The following is a 27,056-nucleotide window of genomic DNA, read 5'->3' as shown; positions in this document are numbered from 1 at the left end:
GGTTCGAGTGGTATGTCCTTTCTGACACCTATTCGAGCGACCACTTCCCCTGTGTCGTTCGTCTCCTGCACCACACCCCATCCCCACGTCCTTCGCGCTGGAACATACTGAAAGCTGACTGGGGACTTTACTCCTCCCTGGCGACCTTTCCGGACCGCGATTTTTCCAGTTGTGACAGTCAGGTCGAATACCTCACGGCTGTTATTATCAATGCTGCCGAACGTTCCATACCTCGTACTACTTCTTCTTCACGTCGCGTTTCCGTCCCCTGGTGGAACGAGGCTTGTAGGGACGCTATCCGTGCTCGACGACGTGCTTTACGCACCTTTCGCCGCCATCCTACGTTGGCGAATTGTATTGAATACAAACGACTCCGAGCGCAATGCCGTAGAGTCATCAAAGACAGCAAAAAAGCTTGCTGGGCCTCTTTCACGAGCTCCTTTACCAGTTTTACTCCCTCTTCCGTTGTTTGGGGTAGCCTGCGCCGGCTGTCGGGCATTAAGGCCCACTCCTCAGTACCTGGCCTGACCTCAGGTAATGAGGTCCTTGTTGATCCTGTGGCTGTCTCCAACGCCTTTGGCCGCTTTTTCGCGGAGGTTTCAAGCTCCGCCCATTACCATCCTGCCTTCCTTCCCAGGAAAGAGGCAGACGAGGCTCGGCGACCTTCCTTCCACTCGCTGAATCTGGAGACTTACAATGCCCCCTTTACTATGCGGGAACTCGAACGTGCGCTTGCACTGTCCCGGTCCTCTGCTCCGGGGCCAGATGCCATTCACGTTCAGATGCTGGCACACCTTTCTCCGGCGGGCAAAAGCTTCCTTCTTCGTACCTACAACCGAAGGTCAGGTCCCCATGCGTTGGCGTGACGCCGTTGTTGTTCCTATACCCAAACCCGGGAAGGATAGACACCTTCCTTCTAGTTACCGCCCCATTTCTCTTACAAGCTGTGTCTGTAAGGTGATGGAGCGTATGGTTAATGCTCGGTTAGTTTGGATTCTTGAATCTCGACGACTACTTACTAATGTCCAATGCGGCTTTCGTCGCCGCCGCTCCGCTGTTGACCACCATGTGACCTTGTCGACATTCATCATGAACAACTTTTTGCGAAGGCGCCAAACGGTAGCCGTGTTCTTCGACTTGGAGAAGGCTTATGATACCTGTTGGAGAGGAGGTATCCTCCGCACTATGCACAAGTGGGGCCTACGCGGTCGTCTGCCCCTTTTTATTGATTCCTTTTTAACGGATCGAAAGTTTAGGGTACGTGTGGGTTCCGTATTGTCCGACGTCTTCCTCCAGGAGAACGGAGTGCCTCAGGGCTCCGTCTTGAGCGTAGCCCTTTTTGCCATCGCGATCAATCCAATTATGGATTGCATTCCACCTAATGTCTCAGGCTCTCTCTTTGTCGATGACTTCGCGATCTACTGCAGTGCCCAGAGAACATGCCTCCTGGAGCGCTGCCTCCAGCGTTGTCTAGACAGCCTCTACTCATGGAGCGTGGCAAATGTCTTCCGGTTCTCTGAAGAGAAGACGGTTTGTATCAACTTTTGGCGATATAAAGCGTTCCTTCCGCCACCCTTACATCTCGGTCCCGTTGTTCTTCCATTCGTGGACACAACTAAGTTTCTAGGGCTCACGTTGGACCGGAAACTGTGTTGGTCTCCACATGTCTCTTATTTGGCGGCCCGTTGTACACGTTCCCTTAATGTCCTCAGAGTTCTTAGCGGTTCATCTTGGGGAGCGGATCGCACTGTCCTGCTTCGCTTGTATCGGTCCATAGTCCGATCGAAGCTGGATTATGGGAGCTTCGTCTACTCGTCCGCTCGGCCATCCCTCTTACGCCGGCTCAACTCCATCCACCATCGGGGGATACGTCTTGCGACCGGAGCCTTCTACACTAGTCCTGTCGAGAGTCTTTACGCTGAAGCTGCCGAGTTACCATTGACCTACCGGCGCGACATACTGCTGTGTCGGTATGCCTGCCGGCTGTTGTCTATGCCCGAACACCCCTCTTACAAGTCCTTCTTCGCCGATTCTCTCGACCGTCAGTACGGGTTGTATGTGTCTGCCATGCTGCCCCCCGGAGTCCGCTTCTGTTGCCTGCTTCGACAATTGGATTTTGCCCTCCCTACCACCTTCAGAGAGGGTGAGAGCCCGACACCACCTTGGCTCCAGGCTCCGGTTCGTATTTATCTCGACCTCAGCTCACTTCCGAAGGAGGGTACTCCGGCTGCAGTGTATTGCTCACGGTTTGTCGAACTTCGTGCTCGACTTGCTGGTCACACCTTTATTTACACCGATGGCTCCAAAACTGACGATGGTGTCGGCTGTGCCTTTGTCGTCGGGACCGCCACCTTTAAATACCGGCTCCTTGACCAATGTTCCAGCTTTACGGCCGAGCTTTTTGCTCTCCATCAGGCCATTCAGTATGCCCGCCGCCACCGCCATTCATCGTATGTACTTTGCACTGACTCCCTCAGTGCTCTTCAGAGCCTTGGGGCTCCCTATCCGGTCCATCCCTTGATTCAACGAATACAGCAGTCCCTCCATTCTTTCGCTGATAATGGCGGTTCTGTCAGCTTTCTGTGGGTCCCCGGACATGTAGGAGTGCCTGGGAATGAGGCTGCGGATGCTGCAGCCAAGGCTGCAGTCCTCTAGCCTCGGCCAGCCTCCCATTGTGTCCCGTCATCTGACGTTTGTGGGGATGTATGTAAGAGGCTTGTGTCCTTGTGGTGGGATGCTTGGTCATCCCTCCAAGGAAACAAGCTCCAGGCAGTAAAACCGCTCCCAACTGCTTGGACAACTTCCTCCCGACCATCTCGGCGCGAGGAGGTCCTTCTGACCAGGTTGCGGATTGGGCATTGCCGGTTTAGCCACCGCTACCTGCTCTCTGGTGACCCAGCCCCGCAGTGCCCTTGTGGTCAGGCATTAACGGTGCGCCATGTTTTATTGTCGTGTCCCCGTTTTAGTCAATTTCGTGTTGCCCTGTCCCTGCCATCTACCTTACCGGATGTTTTAGCTGATGACGCTCGAGCAGCTGCTCGTCTTCTGCGTTTTATAACTTTAACTGGCTTGACCAAAGACATTTAACCTTTTTACTTATTTCATCTGCATCTTTGTCAGGTCCTTTTGATGTCCCCCCATCCCCTTGAGTTTTAGCAGGTTCCTTGTGCTCTAACACCAGTGACTGGGCGCTAATGACCTCAGCAGTTGAGCGCCCTTAAACCCTACAAAAAAAAAAGTACCCTTCACCACCTTGGCTTCGTGAAGTGGCCCCCTGTTAACCTTGGCCTTCGTTCTCTTCCTAAGGACACTACGGCAGCCTCGATCTATCGCCTCAAATTTCATGACCTTCGCATGAAACTTCGCCATAGTACTCTTGTCTACACTGATGGATCTCGGACTGGCCATGGGATCAGGTGTACCTTCGTCATTGGCACCTGTGTCTTTCGATATCAGCTTCCGGCACACTCCTCAGTCTTTACAGCCGAGCTCTTTGCTTTGTATCAGGCCACGTAGTACATCTGGCGACACAGCTTTTTCAATTGCGACTCACTCAGTGCCCTCCAAAGGCTATGTGCACTGTACACTGCTCATCCCTTAGTGCAGCAGGTACAGGAAACCTGTCACTTGCTCACTGTTGTATAGCCAGTGTCCTGTTTCTGTAGGTCCCTGGTCATGTCGGTCTGCCAGGAAACGACGCTGCTGACGTAGCTACCAAGGCTGCGGTCCTTGTACCTCAGCCCGCGAGTACCTATATTCTCTTCGATGTTATCTGCGTTGCTGTCAGGAGGTGGAGTCCCTTTGGCATCTCCAATGGTCCTCTCTTCACGGGAATAAGCTTATTAAGCCTCTCCAAGCGCTTTGGACGACGACCTCTCGGCCCTCCCGCTGGGAGGAGATTATTTTAAGTTGGCTGTGTATTGGGAACTGCCTTTCTAGCTATCGTCATTTGCTAAGTGGCGCTACCCCACCACTTTGTGAATATAGCGCCTAAATTTTAACTATCCGCCGCTTTCTCTTGAATGCCCTTTATAACAATTTACATTCCAGCTCGGGTTTGCCATCTGATTTATGAGCCGTTTTAGCGAATTACCCGCGGGCGCAGTTGTTTTTGCGCTCTAAAGCAAAACACCACAACTGTTCCACAATCTGCAGTTCAGACTGTTTGTGCATAGCCCAAAACTGGAAAGACCAACTGGGATCCGACTCATTTTTCCACTGAAGAACCTCCTACAGCGTCTGTTAGCCTCTGTTAGTCTGTGTTCCTACAGCTCCTTCTAGACATCCCCCATGGGCCGTACTGTCTCCTGCGATAGGGATGGACCTCTTGTTGCCCCAAGAAGGATGTTAATTCTACCCTTCTCAGACAAGTTTCTTTCAATCCTCCACTATTATTTTAATTCAGTATGCATGTACACAAATGGATCGAAAGTTAACAAGAGTCGGTTACTTTAGCACATGCAGGTAGACATGAGAAAAACACACTGCCGAGTGCCTGAAGTGTATACCCTGTAAAGTTGATTGCCGTATCTCAGGCTTTCCAGTATGTCAAATTCCACGTCACGACGATATTTCTGATCTGTAGTGATTCCATGAGTTACTTAAAAGGCATAACCCTGTGCTATCCCGTAAATCATTTGGTCACAAATATCTGGAAGCTACCGCCTGACATATACGGCTCTGGACAGATGGTGAGCATCTGGACGCCGAGCCACATAGGCATTCCAGCAAATGAACTCGCACGACAGTCTATCTAAATACGCAGCTACAGGAGATCAGCTTGACATCAGGATATCAGGCCCAGACGTCAGATTACAATTCCAAGGCAATAATTTGAGGCTCCGGGAATTGGAATGGCAGGCTACTACGACCCAAAACACGTTGAGAGCGGTTGAAGGCTCCAGTAAGGCTCTCGGAAAGATGCCATTGTGTCGTGCCGACTACACATTGACCATACGACTCACCCACAAGTTCCTTCTGTGTCAGGATGGTGGTCCTCACTGCAGCTGCGGTAGCCTACTGACGATAGCACATGTTCTTGATGCACCATTCTGGTTGATCTGCAGCACGGTCTCAGCTTGCCTATCTCACTACCTAAGGTGCTTATGGGTGATGTGCAACCACTGCCGAAGTGTTGCATTTCCTGAGGGAGAGCGGATTTTATTCTAACATATAATGCTCTTCCACTTCCAATGTTAAGAGCAGTTGTCGGGGCGACTGCCTTCCCCTTTGGCGGGTACCCATTGCGCAACCACAGATTCCTTTCCCCCCCCAGGCGGTCCACAACTCTTTTGTGGATACGTGTGTGGCGAGCATGGGGCCCCGAGCTATTGCAACCTTCTTTCTCTCCAGGGCTGCATTTCCTTTCCCCTCCGTGCTCCATTCCCCTCCGTGCTCCATTCCCCTCCGTGCTCCCCCCAGGGGGTCCACAACTCTTTTGTGGATACGTGCGTGGCGAGCACGGGGCCCCGAGCCATTGCAGCCTTCTTTCTCTCCCAGGCTGCATTTCCTTTCCCTTCCCCTCCTTTCTCCTCCATGCTCCTTTCCCCTCGCCCTCTCCTCTCCCTCTATTGGTGTCCTTGCTTATGTTGGCCCCCGCTATCCTCCTGGTTCTGTTGGTTTTACACTCCGGCTTTGTTGCGTAATCATCTCCTCCTTTTGGCATTCCTTGGTCCACCTCTGGGGTTTGACCTCCATTACAAAATTTCTCCTCCGTAGTGTGAGCCATTTGGGGAAGAGCACCTTACCTAGTGTCTCCGACGTGTGCCCTCCTAGTACATTCCACCTTTTCTTTCATGTCGTTGTCTGATGCTAGGGTGCATAGCCAGCACGGTAGCCAACCCGTGTGGTGGGGTCGCTATGTACCCTTTTGGTTGAGCCCCCTGAACACACAGGGATCACACTTCTGATACCTGAGCTGTGACCACCTCACGCATGCCTTGGAGTGGTTGCTCGTCATCCTGGAGCATCGGAACTCCCGGCAATGGCCGCTGTGCCAGACGGCTCTTGCTGTGGCTGTGTGGCGCCCGTGAGGAGAGCCCCTGATCGGAGTGGGTGGTATCAGGGCGGACACTATGCAAATGAAACGCATATGGGTCCAGAACTCTGGCCGTTCTTCTGCGGCCGTTTCTCTGCGTGGAACTGATTCTTCAAGTGCTGCTTCTCTTGCCCCTTCGGCCTTCCCTTCCATGGCTATCCCCCTGGGAAGGAGGTCAGGCCTGTCAGCTAGGGGCGAAACCTTTCCCCTTTTACCTAGTTTGCACTGGGACTGATGGAGATACTTTCACGAGTACCACACCTTTATTCTTTGTGGAACACATAGAAGACAAGTTTGGTGAAGTGGACTCCCTAACCAAGATGTGGTCGGGTTTGTTGCTGATGAAAACTGCTTCAGCTGCCCAATCTGCGGCCCTTCATGCCTGTACACATCCTGGCACAATTCCTGTGTCCATTACCCCCACCAGTCTCTAAATATGGTACAAGGTGTGATTTTTCACAGGGACCTCATCCTTCAAACTGATGAGGAACTACGGGAAAATCTTGGACGGCGGGGTGTTCACTTTGTTCGGCGTGTTCAGAAGGGTCCTAAAGACAATCACATTGATACTGGTGCCTTTATCCTGGCCTTTGAAGGGGATACCCTCCCTGAGAAAGTTAAGATTATGGTTTATCGATGCGATGTGAAGCTGTACATCCCACCTCCTATGAGGTGTTTTAAGTGCTTGCGTTTTGGACACACGTCTTCCCGCTGTTCACAGGCCCCTCTCTGTGGTGACTGTGGACGTCCACTCCATGAGGGGAGTCCCTGTGTTCCTCCTCCTGTGTGTGTAAATTGTCATGGTAGCCATTCTCCACGTTCACCAGATTGCCCAGTATATAAGAAGGAAAAGAAGATAAAGGAGCGTAAGTCCCTCAATCGTTTAACCTACACCCCCCAGGGGGTCCACAACTCTTTCGTGGATACGTGCGTGGCGAGCACGGGGCCCCGAGCCATTGCAGCCTTCTTTCTCTCCCGGGCTGCATTTCCTTTCCCTTCCCCTCCTTTCCCCTCCATACCCCTTTCCCCTCGCCCTCTCCTCTCCCTCTATTGGTGTCCTTGCTTATGTTGGCCCCCGCTATCCTCCTGGTTCTGTTGGTTTTACACTCTGGCTTTGTTGCGTAATCATCTCCTCCTTTTGGCATTCCTTGGTCCCCCTCTGGGGTTTGACCTCCATTCCAAAATTTCTCTTTCCGTAGTGTGAGCCATTTGGGGAAGAGCACCTTACCTAGTGTCTCCGACGTGTGCCCTCCTAGTATATTCCACCTTTTCTTCTACGTCGTTGTCTGATGCTAGGGTGCATAGCCAGCACGGTAGCCAGCCCGTGTGGTGGAGTCGCTATGTACCCTTTTGGTTGAGCCCCCTGAACACACAGGGATCACACTTCTGATACCTGAGCTGTGACCTCCTCATGCATGCCTTGGAGTGGTTGCTCGTCATCCTGGAGCATCGGAACTCCCGGCAATGGCCGCCGTGCCAGACGGCCCTTGCTGTGGCTGGGTGGCGCCCGTGAGGAGAGCCCCTGATCGGAGTGGGTGGTATCAGGGCGGACGCTATGCAGATGAAACGCATAAGGGTCCAAACCTCTGGCCGCTCTTCTGCGGCCATCTCTCTGCGTGGTACTGATTCCTCAAGTGCTGCTTCTCTTGCCCCTTCGGCCTTCCCTTCCGTGGCTACCCCCTGGGAGGAGGGTCAGGCCCGTCGTCTAGGGGCAAAACCTTTCCCCCGTTATCTAGTTTGCACCAGGACTGATGGAGATACTTTCACCGGTGTCAAACCTTTATTCTTTGTGGAACACATTGAAGACAAGTTCGGCGAAGTGGACTCCCTGAGCAAGATGCGGTCGGGTTCATTACTGATAAACACTGCTTCGGCTGCCCAATCTGCGGCCCTTCGTGCCTGTACCCATCTTGGCACAATTCCCGTGTCCATTACCCCTCACCAGTCTCTAAATATGGTACAAGGTGTGATTTTTCACAGAGACCTCATCCTTCAAACTGATGAGGAACTTCGGGACAATCTCGGACGGCGGGGTGTTCACTTTGTTCGGCGTGTTCAGAAGGGTCCTAAAGATAATCGTATTGATACTGGTGCCTTTATCCTGGCCTTTGAAGGGGATACCCTTCCTGAGAAAGTTAAGATTATGGTCTATCGCTGTGATGTGAAGCCGTATATCCCACCTCCTATGCGGTGTTTTAAGGGCTTGCGTTTTGGCCACATGTCTTCTCGCTGTACCCAGGACCCTCTCTGTGGTGACTGTGGACGTCCACTCCATGAGGGGAGTCCCTGTGTTCCCCCTCCTGTATGTGTAAATTGTCATGGTAGTCATTCTCCACGTTCAGCAGATTGCCCAGTCTATAAGAAAGAAAAAAAGATACAGGAGTATAAGTCTCTTGATCGTTTAAGCTACACAGAGGCCCGTAAGAAATATGCACGATTGCACCCTGTGTCCATGACATCTAGTTACGCCTTGGTTACATCTTCATCCCTTCCTCCCCCTTCCTTACCCCCGTCCCGGACCCCTCTCCTTCCCCCCTCCCCTGCGGCTCCCACACCTTCTCCTCTGGGCGCCGCTCCCCCTCCCCAGCCGGAGAAGTGTCCCACTCCTTCGGCGTCTGCCGGTCAAGGGCGCCTCTCCCGGGATGCCCCTTCCCGGCACCTTCCAGGTCAAAGGTCTGCTGCAGCGCGGCGACCGCGAGAGCCGCGGTCTATCGGCCCCCAGGTCGCCCGGTCTCTTTCTGTTCCTGATCTTGCTGCAGCTGGCTCCATTATGCCACACAGCCCTCTTCGATCTCAGCCTGAAAAGAAGAAGAAACATAAGTCCCGGGACAAAGAGCCTCTGGTGTCACCGGAGGTCCCTTCCCCGGCTTCACAACCGGATTCTGACCTGTCGTTTATGGATGTCGCCCCCTCCTTGTCGGTGACAGGTGGGGACCCGGCGGTATGACTGGATTTAGCGTGTTCAGCCCTCATTTAAACCATCGTTCTGTGGTTCTCCAATGGAATTGTAATGGCTACTATCGTCACCTTCCGGAATTGAAATCCCTTCTTTCGTCCTACTCAGCAGCTTGTGTGGTTCTCCAGGAATCTCATTTTCCTGATGCTCACTCACCGACCCTCCGTGGGTTCCGTGTTTTCTGTCGAAATCGGGTCGGACCCTTGCGGGCTTTTGGTGGCGTTTGTACGTTGGTCCGTACAGACATTGCTAGCACGTGGATTCCTCTCCAAACTACATTGGAAGCAGTTGCTGTTAGGGTCCACTTAGACTCTGCAGTCACAGTATGCAATCTTTATCTCCCTCCTGACAGGACTCTTACACCTGCTGCCTTAACCACCCTTCTTCAGCAACTTCCTCCTCCCTTCCTCCTCCTTGGGGATTTTAATGCTCATCATCTTTTGTGGGGCAGTGCCTTTCCATCTAGACGAGGTCTTCTTATCGACCAATTTATTGCAGACCACGACCTGTGCCTTCTTAATGATGGCTCCCCTACTCATTTCAGTGCTGGTCATGGTACCTTTTCTGCCATTGATCTTTCTCTTTCTTCTCCCTCTCTCCTCCCTTCATTACACTGGTCGCCACACGACGACCTTTGTGATAGTGACCATTTCCCGTTGATTATCACGCTCCCTTGCCGCTCCCCGATGGAGAGGTTACCTCGTTGGTCTTTCCACCGCGCCGATTGGCCTCTATATACTGCACAGGTCGAGTTTTCTCCCTCTTTGTCGGGTTGTATTGATGACGTCCTACGTGACGTGTCTGACGCGATTGTTCGCGCTGCTAACCTTGCTGTCCCGCGCTCATCTGGACAATTTCGTCGTCGGCAAGTCCCGTGGTGGAGTACGGCCATTGCCATTGCCATCCGTGATCGCCGTCGAGCTTTGCAACACTTTAAGAGGCACCCATCTGTAGCCAGCCTTTCTACCTTTAAGCGCCTTCGCGCTAAAGCCCGTTATTTAATCAAACAGAGCAAGCGGATATGTTGGGAACGATTCGTTTCATCCCTTGGTTCCACTGTCCCTCTGTCACGGGTATGGGCTACACTTCGCTCTCTCCAAGGTTGCCATCGGCAGTCCACCCTCCCAGGCCTTCACCTCCCAGACGGCATTTGTACAGACCCATTAGTTCTCGCAGAACATCTTGCGACCCATTTTGCAGTGGCATCAGCGTCGGCCTCCTATCCAGCTGCTTTCCTTCATCAAAAACAGCAGGCTGAAGCTGTCACCTTATGTTTCACCACTTGTGAGTCAGAATCTTACAACGAACCTTTCACTGAATGGGAATTTCTTTCTGCTCTATCTGCTTCTCATGATACGGCTCCTGGCCCAGATTCCATTCATAACCAGCTGCTTCAACATCTCAGTGCTCCACAACGGCACCATCTTCTTCGGGTGTTTAACCGTATCTGGCTCCAGGGTGACTTCCCTTCTCAGTGGAGGGATAGCATTGTGGTTCCTGTCCTTAAGCCTGGTCAGAACCCCCTATCTGTTGACAGCTATCGGCCAATTAGTTTGACCAATGTTGGTTGTAAGTTACTTGAACGGCTGGTAGCCTGTCGGCTCACTTGGGTCCTCGAATCTCGGGATCTATTGTCCCCTTACCAGTGTGGGTTTCGAGAGGGACGATCTCCAATCGATCATCTGCTTCGCTTGGAATCCGCAGTTCGGCAGGCTTTTTCCCAGCGCCGCCATTTGGTTGCAGTGTTTTTTGACCTTCGCAAGGCCTATGACACGGCCTGGCGCCATCACATCTTACTAACCCTTCATCAGTGGGGTCTTCGGGGCCCACTCCCGATTTTTATCCGCCAGTTCCTGATCCATCGGTCATTCAGAGTTCGAGTTGGTACTGCTTTTAGTTCTCCATGGACCCAGGAGACGGGCATCCCACAGGGTTCTGTCTTGAGTGTCCTTCTTTTCCTCATTGCTATCGATGGACTTGTGGCCTCTGTCGGTCCCTTGGTCGCCCCTGCCCTGTATGTGGATGATTTCTGCATTTGGGTTAGTTCCTCCTCGATGCCATCTGCAGAACGGCAGCTCCAGGTGGCTATACGGCGTGCCTCTGCATGGACCCTCTCCAACGGGTTTCAATTCTCTCCTTTAAAATCGCGGGTGGTCCACTTCTGTCGCCGTACTACGGTCCACCCTGATCCAGAGCTCTATCTCGCTGCACAAAGATTGCCTGTGGTCCCACAGTTTCGTTTCCTAGGTCTTCTTTTCGACAACAAGCTCACTTGGCTGCCCCATATCAGACTCCTGAAGGTAGGATGTTTCCGTAAACTCAATGTCCTTCGCTTCCTTGCCCACTCCTCCTGGGGTGCGGACCGTTCCCTCCTCCTCCGTCTTTATCGTGCTCTAGTTCTGTCACGTTTGGACTATGGTTGTCAAGTTTATGGTTCAGCTGCTCCTTCCACGCTGCACGTGCTGGATCCAGTCCACCATCGTGGTATCCGTTTGTCCACCGGTGCCTTCCCTACTAGCCCTGTTGATAGTCTCCTGGTTGAAGCTGGGATCCCCCCCTTTCTGTTCGGCGGTCCCAGCTTCTGGTGTCTTATGCCCTTACTATCCGTTCTTCTCCCGCTCATCCTTCCTATTCTATCCTATTCCCAGACCATGGGCGTCGCCCGCCTGACTCCCGCCCACGGGCGGGTTTACCGGTTGGGCTGCGCCTTGCGTCTCTTACCCGTGATTTTCGGCTTCCTTCTTTGTCCTGTCTTCCTCGCTCCCTCCCCTCCACCCCTCCTTGGTTAGTTCCTCGGCCTCGAATTCGGATGGATCTCCGCCGCGGTCCGAAAGATTCCATCCCCCCGGTGGTGTTCCATTCCTTTTTCCGCCAAATTTTATGGGAGTTTCGGGATGCTGTTGTTTTTTACACTGATGGTTCTAAATCTGCTGATCATGTTGGGTATGCCTTCACGTCCTTTGTTGGAACGGAAAATCATCTACTGCCACCCTCATGTGGGGTGTTTACTGCGGAATTGATGGCAATTTCCCGGGCCCTTACCTTTATTAAACAATCCCAACACAACCGCGTTTTGTTATGTACGGACTCGATGAGTGGCCTTCTTGCTATTGACCGGTGTTTTTCGCGCCATCCCTTGGTCTCTGCCATCCATGACCATCTCGCTGATCTTCACCGTGCTGCTTGTTCCATTGACTTCCTATGGGTCCCGGGCCATGTGGGTATCCCGGGTAATGAGCTCGCTGATCGTTTGGCTGGGGGAGCAGTTACTTACCCCCCGTTTTCTGTAACCCCTCCTGCAGCGGATTTACGGCTTCACATCAAATCCCACTTTGCACAGTCATGGGCCAATTCTTGGGAGGCTACTCCACTGTCTAATAAACTTCGTGCCATTAAGGTGAATACAGGCCCATGGCGTTCTTCCTTTAGCCTCTCCCGCAAGGACTCGACCACACTGTGTCGTCTCCGCATTGGCCATACCAGGCTGACCCATGGTTTCCTTTTGCGTGATGAGCCACCCCCGCTATGTGGTTGTGGAGCCTTCCAGTCAGTGGCCCACATTTTGGTTGAATGCCCCCTTCTTTTGGCTCTGCGTGCTAAGTACAGACTCCCCCGCACTTTACCTTTGATGTTGGCTGACGATTCCCGGATGGTCTCTCTGGTTCTAGGTTTCCTCCGGGAGAGTGGTTTTTATTCTCAGTTTTAAAGTTTTTGATCTCCCTCTGGTGTTGGGGCAGGGCGGTGAGTGTTTGGGTGTCTCCCACTGTAGGCAGTGTTCAGAGATTCCCGATTCACCTCCCTGACCGGAATCCTCTTTTCTTTCCCTTTTACTCTGTTTTCACCCCTTCTTTTTAAGGCTTGGTTAGTTTTTCTATTCCCATACGTACTTTCTGCATTATAGCAGTTGTACCTTTTAAGTCACAGGTGGTCTTGCCTATGCTGTTTCAGCATAGTGTTGGGTTCGTTCTCTTGCCAACTTCCCTCATTTGTTTTTACTAATGACAACGTGACTGCCCTTTTACGTTTCCCCTTTATCCGTTTTATTTTTCTGACTATACTGAGATGTCCCGTTAGCAGAATGGAGTCTATTTGAAACAAGGGACTGATGACCTTGCTGTTTGGTCCCTTTAACCTCAAACAACCAACCAACCAACCATCTAGTTACGCCTTGGTTACATCTTCACCCCTTCCTCCCCCTTCCTCACCCCCAACCCGGACCGCTCTCCTCCCCCACTCCCCTGCGGCTCCCACACCTTCTGCTCTGAGCGCTGCTCCCCCTCCCCAGCTGGAGAAGTGTCCCACTCCTTTGGCGTCTGCCGGTCAAGGGCGCCTCGCCTGGGATGCCCCTTCCCGGCACCTTCCAGGCCAAAGGTCTGCTGCCGCATGATGCCCGCAATAGCCGCGGTCTGTCAGCCCCCAGGTTGCCCGGTCTCTTTCTGTTCCTGATCTTGCTGCAGCTGGCTCCTTTATGCCACACAGCCCTCCTCGATCTCAGCCTGAAAAGAAGAAGAAACATAAGTCCCGGGACAAAGAGCCTCTGGAGTCACCAGAGGTCCCTTCCCAGACTTTACAACCGGATTCTGACCTGTCGTTCATGGATGTCGCCCCCTCCTTGTCGGTGACAGGTGGGGACCCGGCGGTATGACTGGCTTTAGCGTGTTCAGCCCCCATTTAAATCATCGTTCTGTAGTTCTCGAATGGAACTGTAATGGATACTATCGTCACCTTCCGGAATTGAAAACCCTTCTTTCGCCTTACTCTGCAGCTTGTGTGGTTCTCCAGGAATCTCATTTTACTGATAACTCACCGACCCTCTGTGGGTTCCGTGTTTTCTGTCTAAATCTGGTCGGACCCCTGCGGGCTTCTGGTGGTGTTTGCATGTTGGTCTGTACAGACATTGCTAGCACGTGGATTCCTCTTCAAACTACATTGGAAGCAGTTGCTGTTAGGGTCCACCTAGACTCTGCGGTCACAGTTTGCAATCTTTATCTCCCTCCTGACAGGACTCTTACACCTGATGCCTTAACCACCCTTCTTCAGCAACTTCCTCCTCCCTGGGGATTTTAATGCTCATCATCCTTTGCGGGGCAGTGCCTTTCCATCTAGACGAGGTCTTCTTATAGACCAATTTCTTGCAGACCACGACTTGCGCCTTCTTAATGATGGCTCCCCTACTCATTTCAGTGCCGGTCATGGTACCTTTTCTGCCATTGATCTTTCTCTTTCTTCTCCCTCTCTCCTCCCTTCATTACACTGGTCGCCACACGACGACCTTTGCGATAGCGACCATTTCCCGTTGATTATCTCGCTCCCTTCCCGCTCCCTGATGGACAGGTTACCTCGTTGGTCTTTCCAACACGCCGATTGGCCTCTATACACTGCACAGGTCGTGTTTTCTCACTCTTTCTCGGGTTGTATTGATGATGTCCTATGTGACGTGTATGACGCGATTGTTCGCGCTGCTAACCTTGCTGTCCCGCGCTCATATGGACTATTTCGTCACCGGCTAGTCCCATGATGGAGTACGGCCATTGCCATCTGTGATCGCTGTCGAGCATTGCAACACTTTAAGAGGCACCCATCCGTAGCCAGCCTTACTACCTTTAAACACCTCCGCGCTTATGCCCGTTATTTAATCAAACAGAGCAAGTGGATATGTTGGGAACGATTAGTTTCTTCCCTTGGTTCTACTGTCCCTCTGTCACGGGTATGGGCTACACTTCGCTCTCTCCAAGGTTGCCATCGGCAGTCCACCCTCCCAGGCCTTCACCTCCCAGATGGCCTTTGTATGGACCCATTAGTTCTTGCAGAACATCTTGCGACCCATTTTGCAGTGGCATCAGCATCAGCCTCCTATCCAGATGCGTTCCTTCACCAGAAACAGCGGGCTGAAGCTTCCACCTTATGTTTTACCCCTTGTGAGTCAGAATCTTACAACGAACCTTTTACTGAATGAGAATTTCTTTCTGCTCTATCTTCTTCTCATGATACGGCCCCTGGCCCACATTCCATTCATAACCAACTGCTTCAACATCTCAGTGCTCCACAACGGCAACATGTTCATTGGGTGTTTAACCGTATCTGGCTCTGGGGTGACTTCCTTCTCAGTGGAGGGATAGCATTGTGGTTCCTGTCCTTATGCCTGGTAAAAACCCCATATCTGTTGACAGCTATCGGCCAATTAGTTTGACCAATGTTGTTTGTAAGTTACTTGAATGGATGGTAGCCCGTCGGCTCAATTGGGTCCTCGAATCTCGGGATCTATTGTCCCCTTACCAGTGTGGCTTTCGAGAGGAACGGTCTCCAATCGATCATTTACTTTGCTTGGAATCCGCAGTTCGGCAGGCTTTTTCCCAGCACCGCCATATGGTTGTAGTGTTTTTTGACCTTCGCAAGGCCTATGACACGGCCTGGCGCCATCACATCTTACTTACCCTTCATCAGTGGGGTCTTCGGGACCCGCTCCCGATTTTTATCCGCCAGTTCCTGATCCATCGGTCATTCAGAGTTCGAGTTGGTAATGTTTTTAGTTCTCCATGGACCCAGGAGACGGGCATCCCACAGGGTTCTATCTTGAGTGTCCTTCTTTTCCTCATTGCTATCGATGGACTTGTGGCCTCTGTCGGTCCTTTGGTCGTCCCTGCCCTGTATGTGGACGATTTCTGCATTTGGGTTAGTTCCTCTTCGATGGCATCTGCAGAGTGGCAGCTCCAGGGAGCTATACGGCGTGCCACTGCATGGACCCTCTCACACGGGTTTCAATTATCTCCTCTAAAATCGCGAGTGGTCCACTTCTGTCGCCGTACTACGATCCACCCTGATCCAGAGCTCTATCTCGATGCCCAACGATTGCCTGTGGTCCCACAGTTTCGTTTCCTGGGTCTTCTTTTTGACAACAAGCTCACTTAGCTGCCCCATATCAGACATCTGAAGGTAGGATGTTTCCGTAAACTCAATGTCCTTCGCTTCCTTGCCCACTCCTCCTGGGGTGCGGACCGTTCCCTCCTTCTCCGTCTTTATCGTGCTCTAGTTCTGTCTCGCTTGGACTATGGTTGTCAAGTTTCGGTTCAGCTGCTCCTTCCACACTGCATGTGCTGGATCCAGTCCACCATCGTGGTATCCGTTTGTCCACCGGTGCCTTCCCTACTAGCCCTGTTGATAGTCTCCTGGTTGAAGCTGGGATCCCCCTCCCCCTTTCTGTTCGGCAGTCCCAGCTTCTGGTGTCTTATGCACTCGCTATCCGTTCCTCTCTCACTCATGCTTCCTATTCTATCCTGTTCCCAGACCATGGACGTCGCCCACCCGACTCCCACCCTCGGGCGGGTTTACCGGTTGGGCTCAGCCTTGCGTCTCTTTGCCGTGATTTCCAGCTTCCTTCTTTGTCCTGCCTTCCTCGCTCCCTCCCCTCCACCCACCCTTGGTTAGTTCCTCGACCTCGAATTCGGATGGATCTCCGCCGAGGTCCAAAAGATTCCATTCACCTGGTGGTTTTCCGTTCCTTTTTCCGCCAAATTTTATGGGAGTTTCGAAATGCTGTTGTTTTTTACGCTGATGGCTCTAAATCTGCTGATGTGGAGTATGCCTTCACGTCCTCTGTCAGAACGGAAAATGATCTGCTGCCACCTACATGTGGGGTGTTTACTGCGGAATTGATGGCAATTTCCCAGGCCCTTACCTTTATTAAACAGTCCCAACACAACCGCGTTTTGTTATGTACGGACTCATTGAGTGGCCTTCTTGCTATTGACCGGTGTTTTTCGCGCCATCCCTTGGTCTCTGCCATCCATGACCATCTCGCTGATATTCACCGTGCTACTTCTTCCATTGACTTCCTTTGGGTCCCTGGCCATGTAGGTATCCCAGTTAATGAGCTCGCTGACCGTTTGGCTGGGGGAGCAGTCACTTACGCCCCCCCCCCCCCCCCCCCCCGTTTTCTGTAACCTCTCCTGCAGCGGATTTACGGCTTCACATCAAATCCCACTTCGCGCAGTCATGGGCCAATTCTTGGGAGGCTACTCCCCTGTCTAATAAACTTCGTGCGATTAAGGTGACACCAGGCCCGTGGCGTTCTTCCTTTCGCCTCTCCCGAAAGGACTCGACCACACTGTGTCGTCTCGGCATTGGCCATACCAGGCTGACCCATGGTTTTCTTTTGCGTGATGAGCCACCCCCACTTTGTGGTTGTGGAGCCTTCGTCAGTAGCCCACATGTTGGTTGAATGCCCCCTTCTTTTGGCTCTGCATGCTAAGTACAGACTCCCCCACACTTTACCTTTGATGTTGGCTGACGATTCCCGGATGGTCTCTCTGGTTCTCGGTTTCCTCCGGGAAAGTGGTTTTTATTTTCAGTTTTAAGGTTTTTAATCTCTCTCTGGTATTGGGGCAGGGTGGTGAGTGTTGGGCGTCTCCCACTGTAAGCAGTGTTCGGAGATTCCCGATTCACCTCCTTGACCGAAATCCTCTTTTCTTCCCCTTTTACTCTGGTTTTACCTTTTTTTTAGGATTGGTTAGTCTCCTTTTCCCATACGTACTTCTACATTATAGCGGTTGTACGTTTTAAGTCACAGGTGGTCTTGCCTATTCTGCTTCAGCATAGTGTTGGATTCGTTCTCTTGCTAACTTCCCTCGTTTTGTTTTTACCATTGACAACATGACTGCTCCTTTACGATTTTAGCCTTTTCCCTTTTATTGTTCTGACTTTCCTGAGATGTCACATTGCCGGAATGGACCACATTTGAAACAAGGGACTGATGACCTTGCTGTTTGGTCCCTTAAACCTCAAACAACCAACCAACCAACAGATTCCTTTCTTCCCCCCTCACCTTTTTGTGCTCTTAGTCCCCCTTGTGCAAGATGCTAAGTGGTTTCTCTCTTTTCTTTTACCTGTTTTGGTACAACTACTGTCACGACGTTTTAAGCTCTTTGACTTGCTCGTTTAGTTTGAGCAGCCTAGTCACCATTGTTTTCGATTCTTACCTATGAAATGATGAAATGTTTCTCTCGTAGTGAGGAGGGACGGGTGGCCCCGTTGTTTAGCCCCTTAAGCACACGACCATCAACAACAACATTGTACCGTCAAAGGAAAAGTGTATCATCTCGACTGAGGATATTATGCGTGACATGACTCAGAGACTTGGGTTATAGTAGCATTGTTTGTAAAGGCATTTGCTGATTAGATCCATAAGTTAGTTTTATGTGGGATTGGTTCATACTACTTAGTTTCTAGACCATTTCCTGAAACCCGAGTCTTGGGTTGTCAGCGTGCACCCACGAAGATACGCTGTAAAATAGGAATCAGTCAGGAAAATGCTTTATACCGGCTCTCATTCGCGGAGCTCCATCTGGATGCGGCTTGGGGAAACGTAATTTTCATTGCGCAGAAGGTGTTTTCCAGCAGCTAAGACGATCAAAGAATAATTTATAGACCGCTACGGCCTAGACATCGTGAAGAATACGTAGGAACGACAAGGAGTTGGTGGCTATCTGTCTCAAGCTAGGGATGGGTTTCTGGGAAGGTGCTAAGAGTGATTCAGAATTGAGGGAACTGTTGAAAACAAATATGTTGACGTAATTGATACTGTCTTCAATGCAAATACTAAACAGTGAACGAGAATTCACATTACAAGATCATCGTCTTTTGCATAAACCACATTCGTTCGGCAACAGCTGTCCAACATGTGCATTAACGTTACGGACTCTCAACCACACTACCTGCCGATTCGAATCGCATGGAGAAACTGTGTGCTGAGGTAGCTTAATCACTGTCAGATAACTAAGATACCAATTGGCTACAGCTAATGCCCATTGAGACTGCATTCTTGAAGCCTGGGATGAAGTAGACATCTATGACTACCCTCCAAAAACAATGCAAAAGATATCTTCTAATATTTACTCACCTTGAATTTCCACTCCCACCTCTTTCTCTTACACTCTCGTCTCACTTGCCTGTCACTCCATCCTCCGAAGATTTATAAAAAAATCAGTTTTCGTTGAAATTATATTTTCTTGTAATGTCTGCCTCACGTCTCACTTTTTTCCTTACTTTTCTCTATCAATCCTACTGGTACCTATGAAATAGTTCTTTTAAATCCCCATTTGGTTACTGATTCTTCGTTCTGAAAATATCCTTTCCGTTCCCATTTTCTCTCTCCCCTCTAAGTTAAAAGACACTGTGACATACTTTCCTAAACGATCTGTTATTCATGTGTCTTTTAGTTTGCTCTTCTACCCTCCAGCCTGTTCCTTGCTCATTCAATCGTAATGATTTTGCTACAGATCTTTCTTGACGTTCACCATCTGAGAACAGAGTAGAGTGGGAGGAGGGTAGAAAATAGTGATACTCGATATACCCTCTACTACACAACGTCTAGACACTTAATGAGTACCTCTGTAGGTGTGGAGGTGCTCTTAAGTGTCTCGTGAGAAATTTCTGCTCAGCAGAAGGCGCGCCGATGAAAGTTTAGACACTGATGCAATGATGGAAACTAATTATTATTTCACAGTCTAATTTGGTGGGGGGAATTGACTGACAAATGTACTAGCAACTTTCCACGTGTTTGACATCGTGATGCAGCTATCGAAATAACTGTGCTTTCTCTCTTCATTGGCAAGGTAACTGAGTTAAATTACTGTATGGGCCTGTATCGACAGTTCCTCTACAGGTGCAAACAAGGGCCAAATGACGGGCACAGTCTCTAGTCTCTGTTCTCCGCCACGTACCACTCCATGGCCCGCAAATTATATACATAGATGTGAAAGTAAGTGTAAATGTGGTAAAATCACGCCGTTACTTATGACAATTTTTACAGTGTGACGTGTTTTGCCCGTATTTCAGTTCTGGGAAACGATATCTGGAGAGCATGGCATAGACTCCAATGGTGTCTACATCGGTAACTCCGACCTGCAGCTGGAGCGCATCACTGTTTACTACAATGAGGCCTCAGGTGAGTTTTTAGATTTTTTAGCAGCCGATACCAGGTATAGCACAATGAAAATTATAAATTCTTCGATGTAACGAGGGGGCAGCATGTGTAGGGATATATCAGTAACTCCAGGGTTTCAGAAGACATACGGAAAATATCCACTTCAGTGGATAGAGAATCTCTCGAAGGTTTTAGCACGCCCTACAGGGGCTCAATGAGGGCACTGTTTGTGACGTGGGAACCATCAATACGTGCATGAAATTGACGTTGGTGCTGCTTTTGCTGGAAAGGCGAAAAGACAGCAAATCACTTTGCTTATCTGCAGGCGAGATCTAATTAGATGTGGCAGTATAGAGCTGATTCAGGGTGACAATTACTGAACTATATGAAAAAAAAATTAGTTGAAAACTACGGCATGCACACTTCATTCACCATGTACGTGTCACTACAGATATTCTGATCTAAGGTGTTATATGTCCGATATGCCTGCCATCATTGGCGGTGATGCGGCTCAGACGAATAGCGAAATTCTGCATGACCCGCTGACGTGTCGGAACATCGATGCTGTCGATGACCGACCTCCTGAATGACTGTTTTCAGCTCAGTAAAGGTTTCGGAATTATTGCTGTACATCTTGTGTTGAATACAATCCCACAAAAAGAAGTCACATGTGTTCAGATCCGGAGCATATGGCGGCCAATCTAGGCCCATACCAGTGGCCTCTGGGTACCCCAGAGCCAGACTGCGGTGCCCAAAGTGCTCCTCCAGGACATCAAATACTCTACTGCTTCGATGGGGTCAAGCTCAGTCTTGCACGATCCACATCTTGTCGAAATCAGGATCACTTTGGGTAATAGGGATGAAATCATCTTGTAAAACCTTCACGTACCGTTCGGTAGTCGCCGTGCCATCAAGAAATATCACACAATTATTCCGTGACTGGACATTGCACACCACACAGGCACCCGTTAAAGGTAAAGAGACTTCTCAATCGCGAAATGCGGATTGTCAGTCCCCCAAATGAGCCAATTTTGCTTATTGACGAACCCATCCAAATGAAAGTGGGCTTCGTCTCTAAACCAGATCATCCTAATTCCCATCATGCCCCATGTACAATCGTGCAGTTTTAACGTCCTGACGTAAACTGTTCAGAAGTTATGACGATTGCATTTCATATAGTTCAATAAATGTCATCCTGCATTTGTCTAAATGTGCTGACAGGTCTGCCTGCTGTAGCCTCTAGAGTCCTGATTGTTGTTCCAAGGTTTGATTTTATTGAAGCTGATATTCACAAGCGATAAGGACACTAATAAGACAAAAATACGGAGGAAATTTTTTTCATTTTTCCATACTTTTAAGGTATTTTCAGTTGGTATCATATATCGAAGATCGCTGTGGATGGAGACATCTGTATGAAGTTTCAACTGCGTAAGAATGAATGAGGAAATGAGGTCAAGACACTAAGCAATGAGTAAAATGATTAATTAATGAATCATATGTGATACCCGCGGCCTAAGTTAATACAAAGTGATATAATACATATGAGCGTTAAGACAAAAATTTTAACATATAAAATAATCCTATTTTTGAAACTTCCTGGCGGATTAAAACTGTGTGCCGGACCGAGACTCGAACTCGGGACCTTTGCCTTTCGCGGGCAAGTGCTCTAGCTCTAAGATTCTGTGAATCCTATTTTTGTCTGAAAAACGTAACATAGGTTCAAATTCAATTCTTGTGAAAAAGAAAAAAAAAATTTCTTTCAGACGTAAAGCACAGGAACATTTGACACGTGCTACATCGTACGAACTTTAGACCTCTACAACCCTCTAATCTGCATTTTAATCTATTTTTCTGTATATTGTTCATCTGAGGCATGTGCTTTGCATTTGATACCCTGAATGGCAGAGATGGTAAAGTTTTTGGTGCTCTTGCCCGTTTTGCTGGTAGACCTTCATCACCACCACCACCCTCATCATAATCATCGATTGAGTCTGATCTTTTCTCTTGCTGACAAACTGTAGAAAATAAGACTTTGTGCAAACAGCAAGCTTGAAAGCTTAATATTGCATGATGTCCGTTCTCATAAATTTATTACTTTGCGTTGCTTGGCTATATTCTAGCCAAACTGCTGCAACAGCAAAATCTATGAAGTTGTGGATCACGTGTACTGTCCATTTGTCAGTTCTGCTTGTCATTGGGTATTTTCCCTCCAATATCAAAGTTGTCAGGTACTAGAATTTTTCCAGACACGATATCTTTACCCTTTCTTGGTATATCAAAAAGTAGTATACTGTTACATGTAGATAGCACAACGTTCTTAAAGCCGACCGGGTGACGTTTGACCCTTACATACTGTCTCTTTCTTGAAGAATGAGATTTTCACTCTGCAGCGGAGTGTGCGCTGATATGAAACTTCCTGGCAGATTAAAACTGTCTGCCCGACCGAGACTCGAACTCGGGACCTTTGCCTTTTGCGGGCAAGTGCTCTACCATCTGAGCTACCGAAGCATGACTCACGCCCGGTCCTCACAGCTTTACTTCTGCCTGTGAGGACCGGGCGCGAGTCGTGCTTCGGTAGCTCAGATGGTAGAGCACTTGCCCGCAAAAGGCAAAGGTCCCGAGTTCGAGTCTCGGTCGGGCACACAGTTCTAATCTGCCAGGAAGTTTCATGTCTCTTTCCTACTTGACCTGTAAACTGTATCATCTGCTCATCTATACGTGCATGAGTTGGTCGGGTATGATTTCAAAATGCATTTCTTAGTCGGTCAAGGAGTAACTACCACTTTGTTTGATTTCCTCTGATACAGCATTATCATTAACCAGTTTCAGATTATTTCTTACCAGGTAAAACATGTATCTGCAATCATTGGGTGTGTTCTTCTTTCCCCAACACATTCTCAATCTAGGGAGCCCCAGTAATGCAATCAGCATACTAACCACTCAAAACTTTAATTCTGCTCCAATACCGGCCATTGACTTTACTGTTAGTGTAACATGATGTAAATTTATTTAATAAGCCATATCATCAAATCTTTGGTCAATATATTGCGTGAAATATTGAAATGGTGACTTCACAGTTGGAATTTCAGGTGTTGCAAATTCTGGTACTTAAGGATGAAACCTAGAAATTAAAGTAAAGTAATGTAACCTTTTCAAACTATACGTTAAATATGACATAAAAATTTGTATCTAGCAACCGCTTACTGTCATGTCTCCATTTTGCACCTCTGTTGAATCTCACTCAAAGGTACTCAGTTGTTATCTGATTCGGATGAAGACTCATCAGCTGCTGGAGTTAGTGATCTGACAGCTATATCACGCTCATCTTCAGACAAATCAAAGTGAGAAATATTTGGGTCTTCGATTGCCAAAAGTTCATCAGTTAGGCCTACAGTAAGGAAAATTGGGATTACTGGGTTCATTATTTTCATTAAAGTAACACAATAAATATCCAATATATTTACATGTAAGAGAAACACACAATTTAACACAGGATAACGACAGCAAACAGAACAACATTCAGCAAAAAATGAAGATACAAACACACGTGCCACTATAACCAAGAAACAATGACAGGAGATCTATAGTAATAGTCCTGAGGTATCAGGGATGATACCTGCAATTAAGGAGAACATTTTGTTCATGAAGAGTAGTTTCTTGGTAGAGATATTTACAGGTTAAATGAACCATTTGCGAATACAGGTATCCTAAATGTGTGAAATTGCAAAGGATAAGAATACTTACCTTTTTTTATTCCCGACATGCTGCATGCCATTGTAACACTCACTTTCCTGATGCTGCTGCTACTGCTGCTGCCACCTGTTGATGGCGTGAAGTAGTTTAAACAAATGACGAACAGCATGAGCTGAATGTATACCCTGTGATACCGGCAGGAACTCTCGCTAAATCGGTCGAAAAACGAGTAAAAATATATTTTAGACTTAGGCATCTCCCATGATACCTACGGACGCTAGAGTATATAGGAAGGTGGGTATTGGGCCAGGGCCAGCTGAATAGGCAATCTGCACTAATAGTGAAACAGACAGTTCAAAGACAAGGTCACAATGCAACCCACAGACACACCTAAGGCAATCGTATGTGGTGAATTCGACGTCATGATAAAAGCTAATACCTATAACGAGTCAAGGTAAGGATCCCCTTTCTGCCATTCATGTATGTAGGCCAGTTCCATGACCTAACTAATGGTGTGAAAATAGTCATCCATCACACTGAACATACCCCCCAGGGGGTCCACAACTCTTTTGTGGACACGTGCGTAGCAAGCACGGGACCCCGAGCTAATGTGGCCCTCCTTCCTTTCCGGGCTGCATACCTTCCCTTCCCCTTCCCCTTCCCCTTCCCCTTCCCCTTCCCCTTCCCCTTCCCCTTCCCCTTCCCCTTCCCCTTCCCCTTCCCCTTCCCCTTCCCCTTCCCCTTCCCCTTCCCCTTCCCCTTCCCCTTCCCCTTCCCCTTCCCCTTCCCCTTCCCCTTCCCCTTCCCCTTCCCCTTCCCCTTCCCCTTCCCCTTCCCCTTCCCCTTCCCCCATCTTCGCCCCCCCCCTCACCTCTGGCTCTTTCCTTCCCTTTCTCCCCCTCTGGGAGTATGGTTTGTGCCTACATCCGGAGATGGACGCTCGAAACTGTTCCAAATTCCTTGCTTTCTACACTTGCAAGTCCTCGTCCTTCCTCTGTCCTTCTCTTTTCCTTCCCTCTTCTCCTTGCCCTTTTCTCCGCTGCGGCGTTTGAGACCCCCTCTTCTTTCCTTTCCCTTTCTCTTTTTTCCTCCCTGTGCGTGTCTGAAGGCCGACCCACGCACTTCGATGCGTAGCCGGTGACGTGGTAACGCGTAATTCCCCGCCCCGGGTAGACAGGTAGGACACGTACGTACGCCCTGGTAACGGCCAGGCCCAGGGAGGGGTGATTACCCGAGCTGATACCTTCCGAAAGTGCCGATTGGTCCCTCCGTCCGTTTGTCGGGAGGTGTGACCTGAGGTGTGAACAATCACCTAAGGCGGGTGTGCCCTCGGTGAGGGCCCCCACAAGGGAGGAGCGCGCCATCGGAGACGCCGGTAATCATGGGGGATTCTTCTGCAATGGTTTCCTCACCTTCCACTATGTCTGCTCACAAACGTATGTGCACTGAGTCTCAGCCACAGACGGTTCTTCCATCGTTGCCACAGTTCCTTGTTGTTTCTCGGTCTGACGAAGGTCACGACTTCTCCACGGTCAACCCTTTCATTATTCAGAAAGGTGTCGACGCAATTGCAGGTCCTGTAAAGTCTTGTTCCAGATTACGGAATGGCACCCTGTTGTTAGAAACACACAGTGCCCTCCAGGCTCAAAAATTGCTGCGTACTTCTCTGCTCCACACCTTCCATGTCCAGGTGGAACCACACCGTACCTTAAATTCCTCCTGTGGAGTCGTTTATACACGCTCCCTCGATGGATTGTCTGACGAAGAAATTCAGCACTACCTGTCTGACCAGGGGCGTAACGGCTGTTCATAGGGTTATGAAAAGGGTTGACACGAACATCATTCCAACCCGCACTGTCTTCTTGACATTTGACAAAGTTCAACTCCCATCGAAAATCAAAGCAGGCTATGAGATAATTTCCGTTCGCCCCTACGTCCCAAACCCTACGCGTTGCTATCGATGTCAGCGGTTCAATCACACCAGCCAGTCCTGTTCCAATCCGGCCAAATGTGTTACGTGTGGCAAGGATGCCCATGAGGGTGCTTGTCCACCTCCATCCCCTCGCTGCATCAACTGTATGGGTGACCACGCTGCTTCCTCTCGAGATTGCCCCATTTTTAAGGACGAAAAGTTCATCCAGGAAATAAGAGTGAAGGAAAAGGTGTCGACCTTTGCTGCTCGAAAATTATTCGCCAGTCGACAGCCCACCGTGCCTCAGACAGGAAAATACAGCACTGTCCTTGCTTCTCCTCGGCCAACAAAGGAGGCGGCCACACAGACTTGCGACCTCACCTTTAGTACCACGGTCGTCAGATCTGCTAGCGCAAAGATCGCCCGTTCAACCTCACCACTTTCGCCTGCCCACTCTATGGCTCACCCTTCGTCGGGTTCTGCTAAATCTCGAGCCCAAAAGTCAGACGCCAAGTCTTCGAAAAAAGAGCATACTCGTGAAGAGTTTTCACGTACCGCAACTTCACAACCATCGGTTCCTCCTTCATCTAAACATCATTCTTCCAAGAAGGCTACGAAGAAACACAGTTCCTCTCCTTCTCCGCCAAGGCGTGTCCCATCTACAGCACCACCTGGCGGAAATCGCCCTCGGCCGTCTTCTGTGTCGCCGAGGCGCACTGCTGGTGGCCGGTCAACCGGCCGATCGCTGGTGGCAGGAGCTGCTCCTGACCAACCTATGGATCAGGATCTTCTGCCTTCGACTGAATGCCATTCCATGCTGTCGGTCACAAGCTCTGAGCAGTCGTTGACAGCACCCTTGGTCACATTCCTCCATTTTCTGTTCACCCCATGTCCATTATTCACTGGAATATCCGCGGCATTCGAGCCAATGAATTGTCGATCCTCTTACGATCCTACTCGCCGGTCATCTTCTGTCTTCAGGAAACAAAGCTGCGTCCCCATGACCGCTTTGTTCTCCCTCATTTTCAGTCCGTCCGATATGACCTCCCCTCTGTTGAAGGCACTCCAGCCCATGGAGGACTCATGATTCAGCTGCATGATACTCTCCATTATCACCCAATCCCCTTAAACAGTTCCTTCCAAGCTGTCGCCGTCCGTCTTTCCCTTTCTGGATACACGTTCTCTCTTTGTACGGTATACATTCCATCGTCCACACCAGTGGCACAAGCTGATCTCCTTCATCTTCTTGGTCAGCTTCCACCCCCCTATTTGCTGGTTGGGGACTTAAATGCCCACCACCCGCTTTGGGGATCTCCACATCCTTGTCCACGTGGCTCACTATTGCTAGACGTCTTCCACCAAGCGGATCTAGTTTGCCTCAACACTGGGGTCCCCACATTTTGGTCTGCCTCCACGACAAATTTATCTCATTTGGACCTTGCGGTCGGTACTGTTCCGGTAGCTCGGCGCTTTGAATGGTTCGCCCTTGATGATACACACTCGAGTGACCACTTTCCATGTGTTCTTAGACTGCAGC

General features: G+C 49.8%; 1 protein-coding gene across 1 annotated transcript in view; it reads left to right on the top strand.

Annotated features, from left to right (window-relative positions):
• The window catches only part of LOC124556002 (tubulin beta chain-like), a 115,694-nt gene that overhangs the window by 14,028 nt on the left and 74,610 nt on the right, over positions 1 to 27,056 (top strand). The window contains exon 2 of the mRNA XM_047130044.1: positions 19,827 to 19,935. Coding sequence (XP_046986000.1) covers positions 19,827 to 19,935 — 109 coding nt within the window. The remainder of the gene's footprint in view (positions 1 to 19,826; positions 19,936 to 27,056) is intronic.

This window comes from Schistocerca americana, chromosome X, assembly GCF_021461395.2.
Source record: "Schistocerca americana isolate TAMUIC-IGC-003095 chromosome X, iqSchAmer2.1, whole genome shotgun sequence".
NCBI lineage: Eukaryota > Metazoa > Arthropoda > Insecta > Orthoptera > Acrididae > Schistocerca > Schistocerca americana.
The sequence above is the reverse complement of the archived record's forward strand: the minus strand, read 5'-3'. Positions and strand labels throughout refer to the sequence as shown.